At 37.4% G+C, this 11,326-nt stretch overlaps 1 protein-coding gene across 1 annotated transcript; it reads right to left on the bottom strand.

Moving 5' to 3' along the window:
- Nucleotides 1-7,966: 7,966 nt before the first annotated feature.
- On the bottom strand, nucleotides 7,967-10,285 carry LOC113326030 (E3 ubiquitin-protein ligase AIP2-like). Its single transcript, XM_026573841.1, has 5 exons — nucleotides 10,012-10,285; nucleotides 9,182-9,392; nucleotides 8,813-9,054; nucleotides 8,465-8,677; nucleotides 7,967-8,358 (listed from the first exon to the last, which is right to left on the bottom strand). The coding sequence occupies exons 1-5, from the start codon at nucleotides 10,162-10,164 to the stop codon at nucleotides 8,209-8,211; spliced, it is 969 nt and encodes a 322-aa protein (XP_026429626.1). The 5' UTR covers nucleotides 10,165-10,285; the 3' UTR covers nucleotides 7,967-8,208.
- Between the last annotated feature and the right edge of the window lie 1,041 nt (nucleotides 10,286-11,326).

Below are 11,326 nucleotides of genomic sequence, written 5' to 3' on the forward strand. Positions count from 1 at the left end.
CGTATGTGAAAGATCTGACGGACTGAGATGAAGAAGTAAGCACGTGACTCGCACGTGATATTCAGTGAAATTACCAAAATAATATTACCTTTTCCCATTTTGACTTCTGTGACCATTGTCTCAAATTGCGACACGTCGCCGGAGTAAATGCTTACAGCCGTTGATTGATAACACTACCAGATTCTTCCACGTGTCATGTAAAGAATGCAAGGCATTCCAAAGGATTTCCGATGCACACTTTGTTGCACAGCACAAGAAATTTGCTGATCAGGAAAATGCTCTACGTGAACAATTTGAAAGTAAAATGCTTTCATTATGTAAGCATAACATATGAATTGCACTACTAATTTTATAACAATAAAGACCATACCATCATACCATAATAAAGGCCATACCATAATACCATAATATATTACAACCATATTATCTTTAGGTAACATAACATAACCGGTCTTCAAAGTTTTTGGGAAGCATAACATAGCCAGTCTTCAAAGTTTTTGGGAAGCATAACATAACCGTAAGTCTTAATACAACCATAATACCACTGACCACTAGAACAAAGAAAAACTAGACTAGACATACTTTGAGTTAGGCTTTCTTTGCCTTTTTGATGATGGTTCACAAATATTATTTGTCTGGTTCTGTATGTTAACTGTGCCATGGTAAGTTTGACTAAACAAACCAGCAGCTAAAGAAGAACCAGCACCACCTGCGGAAGAGGTGGTTGGTGCAGTAGTTACCTTCTTTGAAACAGATGTAGATGGTGTTGTAGAGGTTGATGGTGCAACAGTTCCATTTGCCTTCCTTTTCGATCCAGTAGAAGATGTAGCTTTAGCGGCAGAGGTCAAAGGTGCAGCAGTTCCATTTGCCTTCATTTTCGATCCAGCAACAGATGTAGCTTTAGGGACAGAAGTTGAACGTGCAGCAGCAGCAGTTCCATTTGCCTTCCTTTTCGATCCAGCAGCAGATGTAGATCCAGCAACAACAGCAGCAGAGGTTGATGTAGCTCTATCAGCAGCAGCACTTTTGCTTGAAGATGCAGTTGCTGATGCAGATTTTAATGCAGATTTTTTCCTGATCTTCTTTGTGTCTATAGTTCCTACAACAATAGTATCTCCATCAACAAGAATCTCTGTTCTCACTCTTTTCTTCTTTGGATTAGATCCAACAGGCCCACCCTTGCATGTTCTGTTGTTGTGATCATCACCACCACATGTACTACAATTCCTAGGTTTGCTTTGTTTATTCTTCTCCATCCAAGATTTCTTCCTTCTTACACAAGGTCTTCCAGGATCTCTTAATCTGATTGGAGCAACCAGATCCACCTTAGACTACACAAGATGAAGAAAGGGATTATGTTCAGTATTCTTTATATACCTAGATCTAGAAAGAAAACAAAAAAAATTATAAAGAAAAAGTAAAAATAAGATAATGTTATTTAAAAAAAGATTCTCAAAACAAGCAATAAAGGTCACCTGACTTTCCCACTCATCAATGTCTCCTAGTGGAGTTATTGACCAAGAGTAAGTGGTCCTATACATGTCCACAGTATAATACTTACTACAGTACCTGCAAACATAAATAACCCATTCATTGATTACTGCAACCTATAACACACACCACTCATTCATTGGAGCTCTATATTCTATAAATTGTAGGGATTATTATTGTGAAAGATTACTCACATTGCCCAATTGGGATTCAATCTATGCAAAACACAGGTAGCATGCACACATGGAAATTTTCTTAGTTGCCATTGTCTGCAAGTGCAAGTTTTTTCTTCAATTTCAACAGTAAAGACCTTCTTTGTGATTTTATTAGTCACCTCATATGTCTTCATCTCTTCTGCAGGGTCAACATCAAAGTTTCCTCTAAGGGACTCCATCACCTCAATGAGATCTTTGGCAGCAGGTACCAGATTGCCATGTTTGAGCTAGTTTCCTTCTCTTGTAATACAATCCACAAAACCAACTGTGTGTACATGGTGACCAACTTGATGATAGGTTTCTTTCTAAGTTTTTTAGCCATGTTGTTAAAGCTTTCTGAAAAATTGCTATTTATATGTTCACAAGCAACATCGTGTGGGAACCATGACCTTGCCCAGTGTTTTGGGTCCAAATCCATCAAATACTCATGTGCATCACTATTAACTTCTAGCATTTCATCCATATGTACCTAAAAAATATGTAATAGGTGTAGTAAATTACTACTGACAATTACCACAAAAAAGTACAACAAATTTACAAATAGTACGTACCTTCCAGTGACTATACTTATAGGCTTTCGCAGCCTGCCATAGAAGGTTGTCAGTTTTTCCCCTTTGTATCCATTGTTCTGGAAATTCTGGTATAGATGTCTGCAAAAAAGGTAACAAACGGTTATCCAAATTATCCAAAATAAAATTGTTGTGGTACAAATAATAAACATAAGTTGTATTACCTAAAGCAAAACCTATGATTTGCCAGTGGAAATAACTCAGCCACTGCCTCGGTAAGACCCTTTTGTCTGTCAGAGATAAATGTCAATCCATACTGATCTGGTATTTGTGTCTTCAATTCTTTCAAGAAAATGTACCAATTAGCCTCTGTCTCTGCCGTACCAACACCCATAGCAATTGGGAATATGATATTTTCACCATCTAAACCTGTAGCAGCCATCATTACACCACCTAATTTACCTGTCAAGTGCATTGCATCAAGCCCTATAACCAATCTACAACCATTTGAGAATCCTTTAAGTTGTGCGCTGTATGATATAAATAAACTCTCAAATCTATCAACATCTCCATCTTTGGCATAAGTGAAGTGGCCAATGCTTCCAGGGTTCAAAGTTGTAGCAGCAGTACAAAGTTGTGGAACTTTGGTGTAACTTTCCTCAAAAGTGCCATTCAACTTGCCTAGGACCAGATTCTGTTTACACAAAAAAATTGAATTTTCACTTAAGTTAGCCATGTGAATTTCTTAAACAAAGAACCAATAAACTGAAGAAGAAATAATGTTAAAAAATGTCATACCCTTGCATCATTTGCAACCCAATAAGGTATGTCAACCTTTAATTGGGGCCAAATGATTTTTTTCATGATTTTTCTACCCTTCTTCAAAGAAGTGGAAGCAGTCATTGTCTTCAACAAGTAATCTGCTACAAATCTAGAATTACATTTTGGGTTTTTATCAGCACCAGTCCTCTTACATTTGTGTTCTAAGTTGCATCTCCTGACAGTTACAGTCTTACAATTAGGAATTGCTCTTGCACTCACATTCCATTCACAGTCATTGATGTGTCTGAACTTGCAAACATCATAACATCTTTCTTTATCTGTCTTCTTAATTTCATACTGCATAAATTTCAGTACTGCATATTCTCTTAGATGTTTCTTGAAAGCAACTATGTCTGGAAATGCCATTTTAGTACACAACACACCAGGTTCAGGGTCAGGTGCTTCTTCATTCTCCATTATCAGAGTTTGTTTCCCAATATAGCCACCATAGTCTTTTTCCCATTCTTCATCTTCATCTTCATCCATCTCATACTGATGACCATCAAAATTCTCATCTCCATCCCCACTAGTACCACCAGCTAAATTCTCATCACCAGCCCCACTAGTACCACCAGCTAAATTCTCATCACCAGCCCCACTAGTACCACCAGCTAAATTCTCATCACCAGCCCCACTAGTACCACCAGCTAAATTCTCATCACCATCCCCACCATTATCAGGCAAAATCTCATCACCAGACCCATCCAAATTCCATTCCACATCACCAACTCCATCCCTAACATCTTCATTATTAAAAAACTTGGACAAAAATTCTTCATAATAGGCACTATCAACAGCATCTTCGTCTTCGTCTTCATCGTCCTCATCATCTGCACTAAGATCATACTGAAATTCTGGCCTATCATCTGGATGACACTGATCTTCCGCTTCATTCTGCAGATTCACTGGGTCTTCACTAATATTAGCATCTTCAATAATTGAACATTGTGTAACAGCATCATCCCAGAACTCCGTTTCTTGCTGATCATGTATATTGTTTGCCACACTAGCTTGTGTTGTCATAACTTCAGGCACATCTTCATTACCAAAGTTCAATCTAGTTGGCCTGAACTCTGTATTCTGTTGCTGCTTTGTAGACTGTTTCTTAGATAGTTCAGCTAGTCTTGGACTCTTCCTAACATTAAGCTTCTTACTAACCCTTTTTTTTGGAGGAGTACTATGTAGACTAGACAAACCACTACCACTGCCACTGTGTGCACCACCAACTGAACTATTTACCTTATCACTGCCACAACCAAATGGTACATCACCATCAACCATAAACACTTTATACTCAACAAATCCATCTTCATCTGGGACAGCTTTGTTCCACATTTTAATAAAGTCATTTTCCTTTTCACACATAAAATTTTCTTTATCAAACAACATAAGGTTAAACTTTTCTTCCATACCCATTTTGATCATCCTATCCTTCACCATTTATATAAACCCAAGACCACTAATACCAGCAACAACATTTGGAAAATACATAGGTGTAAACTTATTATTTCCATTGCTCACAGTAACTCTGATGTTCCTATCCATATTACCCTGATATATATACAAACAAAATTCAATACATGCATGTCAAAATCCGCACCAGCAAGTCAAAATATTACATACAACTCATGTTAAATAACAATCAAAACTTTCAGTTTCACACAAATTGAACCCTAAATTACAAAAGAAAAAAAAATTTCATGAAACCCTTAAATTATAATTTCATTTCGTTTACAAATTAGCACAAAATATCATCTGATTCAAGCATAAACAACGATTGGGTTTCAATAACTTACTTGTTTATCGACCAATTAAACCGCAAATTTTTCAAACTTATACTTTCATCGTCTCTAAGTATGTTCTTCAGGATCTTTCATCGCTGTAACATTAAGAGAAGAATCTTAATCATTAACAGTTAAAAAATTTCGAGTTCAATCGAGATGAAATTGTAGTGCCAGTCACCTTACCTAATATTCTTCTCATTCTTTCTCCTCTCTCGTCTCTGGTTAGATCTAAATGAAACAAAGAAGAAAATATCTTCTCGATATCTTTTAGGGCAGAACTTACAACCATGTGAGATATCACGTGTGACGGTGACACATCTCACCATAAGAAGTCAACACGTAGGTGACATGTGTCGTGACTGGACGGTGACACGTCTCGTAGATGAACTTCACTGAATATCACGTGCGAGTCACGTGCTTACTTCTTCATCTCAGTCCGTCAGATCTTTCGCATACGTGGCAACATCTTAGCGGTTCGGGGTATTTTTGTCTTTTTTGGCACGTGAGAACTCGCACACGCGGAGTTAACTGAGATTTCTAACAGTGGGGCAGTTTTCCAACTTTTTTTAACGTTGGGGCATTTTTCCAAGATTGCAGTCCAAATTGGGGCAGTTTCCCAATTTTTCCTAAATAAAAATATATGAAAAAGAAAATATGATTAAACTCAAGAAAAAAATTTAACAAGCGGATGGTAACATTGAAAGTTACCGCCGCATGTTTAACTCACAAAAAAAGATTGAATAATAAGAAGTTGCAAATCCAAAATATATATAGAAAATCAAATCTCTAACCCTAATTCCTTCCTCTACATATGGGTGTACTACGGGCCAGGCCCTGCTGCCCGGTCCATGTAGTTAATTTGTCAAGTTGAATAGGTCAGGCGGACCTGGTCATTGAGTATCTATGAAACATTTTGGAGACGGGCAGGCCAGGTAGGTAATATTTTGATAGTCGAGCAAGCACATGAAGAACAGGGGTCGCCTAGAGGTGTAAAAAGTGCCGGCCGGGAATAGCCCCGCACACGCTTCACGTGCTGTGCTTTACTAGTCAAAAGCTAGGCACAGCGTACGAATAAACGTGTTGTGTCGTGCTGGTACACGTGTTATAAACAATTTGAAATCACTTAATGTATACATTAAGTTTAACATTACCGCGAGAATTTAAATAGACAACATATCATTTCAAATTATTTCAAGTAAAATTAACAAGTTTATTAAATGAAAAGAAATAACCCATCAAATATAAAATTGGATTATTGTCATGTAAATTAATGTTCTAGTCAAATATAGATGACGACATTATAACAACGATATTGAAGTATATTTTCCAAATATTAAGATATTATATGTGTTGTTATAAATAAGCCAACATAAAATGTCAAAAACTAGCTAGAACAGTGACTCTGTTATGAAATATATAAAAAATGTGATGTATTATGCCTTGTTAAATGGTGTATTTGTGCATGCTATGACGTGTTTTCTTAACGTGTTGTGCTGGACCACGTGCTTATCCGTGCCGCGTGCTGTGCTACTGTGCCGATTAGACTAACCCAGCACAATCCACGAAACTAACATGTTGGGCCGTGCTGGGTTGGACTGGGCTCAGATTTTAGCGTGCTATGCTGGGTTGTGCTCGTGCTGACACATCCCAATTTACACCTCTTGGGCCGCCCATAGTGCATGCATACAAGGTTGATTTAATAACTGAACTAGTACAGCTAGCTGCGGACGACGCACCAATTTTGGCAACAAATGCACTCTTGTGTGTGAATGTAAATCATGTTGCTGTGTACCTCTCCATTTTGACATTCCGGATTTGGAGCTGCCGAGATGTCCTCGAGTATGACTTGTTCATCTACTGCCGTCTCTACAAGCTACAACATCATACATGCAATAAGATCTAATTAGCAAGAGCAGTTTTTTAAATTAGTTATGAGACGAGTTAATGGCTTTGTCATATGTACCGCCACCGGAGATGCAAATAATTGCCAAGAGTAGTAGAAGAAGAAAACAACAACTCCCAATATTAGTCTCACATTATCCGCGGTATCTAAGATTATGCGGTTTATAATTTTTAGGGCCTCTCCACTCATCGTCTTTTAACATGCCTCTCCACTCATCACCTTCTAACATGATATCAGAGTTTCGGGCTATTTTTTGTGTCGAATCATTTGAGTGCACCTTTATTTCGCGTTATCCGATTTATCATCTACATGTTAAACCCAAAATGGCTACACGTGAGGGGCGTGTTGGAATTATTAGTTCCATATTGTCTGAGTTATCTAAGATCTTGCGATTAATAATTCTTAGGGCCTCTCCAATTAGTTTTGAATTGGATGCCCATAACTAAAGAAATAGACAGATGGTGAAAGATTTCGAGACTAATTCATTTACGGCTAGGAATCTATCATTTCGTAGTCGTACGTCAGTAATATTGGGTTAGTAATACTTATTTTGTGTTGAGATTATTAATTTCACATTGTGTAATACTCATTTTGTATTGAGATTATTATTCCCCACATTGTCTGGTTTATCTAAGATCATGTAATTTATAATTTTTAGGTTGTCTGGGTTGTCGAGACTAATTCATTTAGGGTTAGGAATCCATCATTCGTAGCCGTAGGTTAGTAATACTTATTTTAGTAAGTAATGTTGGGAAATGATAAATTCTTATCCGTAAGTTGACTCTAAAAACTACAAAATTTTCATCACATAGTTTTTAGCCCTATACAGTGTTTTCCCAGTATTACGGCTAGGTCATAGTCTTGATTCCTATCCATAAGTCATAGTTGAAACTCCCAGCTGTATCTTGGTTTTTACAATTTCTACTGTTAAGAAATGATGAACTTTTGACAATAGGATTCCCCAAATATGAAAAAGTGAGGGAGGGAGGGCATATGCCCTTTATCAATCTAAAAGTTAAATTCAATTTGTTCATAGTTGTTATAATAATGAATTAGGCCAGGGGGAGGTAATACATGTGTTCTCCGTGGACTAATTATAAGCAAAGATTCATTGCAATCACTAGGTAATATTTAACATCTTAATTCTTCATTCAAGCAGTGCTTCGGCTTCCATGGAACCCAATGACAGCCACTGCAACTGCATCCACATTTAACTACTATATTGTGGTTACTAGTTACAATGCATTACAAGTACCTACCACCTGATTTTATTGATATCTGAATATTAATATCTGTGTTACAACATCCACATCCACAGCCTGGTGCTGGTGGAGATGGGCATGGACTTGGTGGAGTTGGTGGGGGTGGGGGTGTTTGTAAACTCTGATCTAAACAGATATATTTGTTGTAATTTAAATGTCATAAATTTACACCAAAGTTCACAATAACTTGAAGATATCACAATATCCATCCCCGCTAAAAATTTAAACATACATGAATTCACCACCACGTAACGCATTTGCAGCTCCCTTGCGCTCTTCTTCAGCTTCCCTGTCTCTCTCTTTCCTCCTCTCGTAACTGTGATCATCTGTTGGCAACTCGTATCGACAGTCTGGGCAGGAATTGTGTGCATCCTATCATGTACACAAAAGTTTATTGATCAGTGTGCAAATCAATAGGGAAAATTCGAAATCCATCATTTTAGTTTACAAGTTTTGGAAAAAAGTTGGAATAGTTTACCAGCCAAGGCTTTAGACAAGGCGGGTGATAGAAATGTTTGCAAGGTAACTCCTGCATCTTGTCACCAACGACCAATTCCTCTTGGCAAACGGAGCACTTTGTGTTGATTTCCAGCCTCCCCAATATTTCCTCTGTTACAGTGATTATGGGAAGCTTTTTCACAACTTCTTTACTAGCCGGTGGTGGTCTTTGGGGTCCTCCAGCGCCAATTGCCTATGCAGTCGTCACAAACAGAGGGATCAAATGATAAGAGCGCTTTAACTTCCAAACAGGAATATCAAAGTTAAGGGTGGAAATGATCTATATTACCCTAAGAATGTGACATGAAAATCAAACAGTACAAAATACCTGAAGTGAAGCTTCAATTGCAGCATCCAGATCTGGAAAGCCTTCGCCAAAATTCATGTTAGTAGCCAAATCTGCCATTAGTGAAGAAGCAGCTTCCGTAGTGTTAAAGGTCTCCCTTGCTGCTTGAGATATTTCTGCTCCTGCTGCAATAACATTAAGAAAATCTTGCGCCTGTAACCATTGAGGTCTTGGTGGCTCAGGATCCACCGTAAGATGCCCTTCAAATAGATACCTTGACGGACCTGTTTGATCGAACACAATTCAGGACTTAATCAAAAATTCATCGCTTACGATAAGTCTCATGAGAATTTTTCTAGAGCATGAACATGAGTAACAACAACTGTTAAGAAGGCTAAGTGCAATATATACCTCTGTTGGATTCCGATACCTCAGGCTGATTCTCTTTCTCATGCAAATGTTCACGAGCTCTGGCAATACAAGATTTCAAATGTTGCCTTTCAGAAGATTCAGTAACAAGACGCTCGGCTTGTTCGAAAAGTTCTTTACCAGCAAACCAGAACCCAGGTGCTGTATATCTAGTCTGTAAAACTGTAGCAACACGACAAACCACAGTATATATCTGCAAATGCAAGTAAAAGAAAAACGTGAATTTACCTTTCAAATCAAAATTTCCAACTCCGGTATACGCTTAAATCAGTGCAGTTCCAATTACAGCTTATAATTTTTTGCAGTTCTCCTAGAATTTCATAAAATATGCTACTAATAAGCCCCACATATACATCACGACCACCGCCACCACCACCTCTATCTAATCACCACTGTCACCTCCACCACCTCCATCTAACCACCATTACATGTATATAACAAGTATTTTGCTAGTATTCCCACCTCTACCTATTATTTTGCACTACCACACCACCAGATCCATCTAACTAGTATTCCCACCACCACCAGCACCACCACCACAGGATAAACTCAATCTAACTACTTTCACCACCACCACTTTCCTAACTACAATATTTCATCCCTAATCCCCCAAATTCTCATTAAATTGCATCAAAATATCACAAATTTAAGCTCAACTACAGATCAATTACACAACTGCATACAATTTGACAAAATCATCCAAAATTTTGCCCTAATTTCAATTTTCTATTCACAAAATCCAAAATTGCTCAAAAAAGTTCAAATTTACCAGAGAAAATCAATAAAAAAAATAAACCCATCAATTTACTTACCAGTTGGCGAAGAGATGGAGAAGCAGAGGGATAATTTTCGATCATCAAAGATTTGATGTTGGAAACAGCTTCTTCAAACACTAGTTTTTTCCCAATTTGTTTCTGTAAATCCTGTAATTTCAATTTCAATTGATCCTCTGAAGAAGAAGCCATTATCCCGAATGATGATGATTCAATTTCTAACAAAACCCCTGATTTTGATTTTTTTTTTTTTTTTTGATGTGTCTCTCTAGAGGGCTTCTTGTTGGGTAATTTAATGAGATTTTCTTGTTCAAGGAGGAAACTGATTTCTATTTTCCACCCAATTTTTATTTTCTATATATTTTTCAGTGTGAACATTAAAGCAAAAAATAGGACTCGGATATCTGAGTCGGCCACCGACTCAGACATATTCAGACAGTTCCAGATCGTTTCAGATCGAGCTTGCTACTCACTGATGATGGGGTTGCAGTTGCACTCGTTTGATGTGGGGGCGTAATTATTATGTACGTCCGGTACCAGACGTGAGTATTATCTACGCCCCATTCAGGTTTAAATACTATGTTTGCCTGTGAATGAGACGAAGATTATATGTTCACCGAGTTTCAGGTGGAGATTAAACCTGTGTTCGATTATAATTTGCTCCACACCCGTTGTGTTTGAACACCCCCAAATACAAATTCTTTTAGTTTTTTGTTTGGTTTTGGATCTTAGTTTGTTCGTATGATTGTGGACGTTCTTAATTATTATTGAAATTTTTTAAGCAGTGGATAGATTATTTGCTGATCCTAACTTCTCTGTCTTGTAAAGTGTTGTTAAATTATTTGGTGTTGTCTAGCCTCAAACAAATGTAACATGTTTTGACCTCCGAATCTGAATGGTTGTTTAGCCTCTCTCAAAAGGCTGAGTTGGTTTAGTGAAATTCAATTTGTTCAACAAAAAGAAAGAAAAAACAAAGTGAGGATTTTGTATTACCCTAAAATAAGTAGTTAATGTTGGTTAAACTTCAACATAGAAGTCACTAACAAGCTGGTTAGGACAAGATTAGGAAATTGATGTAATCCTAAGGGAATTAGAAGTCATCTAGTTCTAAGAAAAGGGAAGACATGTAATAAGGTAATAGGACTAGGAAAAGGAATTCATAGTTCTATATATATATGATCACCAAAGTTGTGGTTGATCATATGAGCAAGATTAGAGCTTGTGTTTAGTTTTGAGAGATTTTCTAAACATCAATAAAGAGATTTGTCTTTATATAAGCTAAGTTTCATCTTGCAGTTGCCATTAATTGGTATCAGAGCTTGTTTCTGAGCCATGGAAAGCGAAACCACCATTG

The sequence above is a fragment of the Papaver somniferum genome, unplaced genomic scaffold (assembly GCF_003573695.1).
Source record: "Papaver somniferum cultivar HN1 unplaced genomic scaffold, ASM357369v1 unplaced-scaffold_10, whole genome shotgun sequence".
Classification (NCBI taxonomy): domain Eukaryota; kingdom Viridiplantae; phylum Streptophyta; class Magnoliopsida; order Ranunculales; family Papaveraceae; genus Papaver; species Papaver somniferum.

Bases quoted from the DNA above. Each gene is read 5' to 3' on its own strand.
- LOC113326030 (XM_026573841.1), bottom strand. From the start codon at position 10,164: ATGGCTTCTTCTTCAGAGGATCAATTGAAATTGAAATTACAGGATTTA. The intron at 9,055-9,181 runs GTATATATTGCA...TCGATCAAACAG, and splicing joins GGTATCGGAATCCAACAGAG to GTCCGTCAAGGTATCTATTT. The intron at 8,678-8,812 runs GTATTTTGTACT...ACGACTGCATAG, and splicing joins CAATTGAAGCTTCACTTCAG to GCAATTGGCGCTGGAGGACC.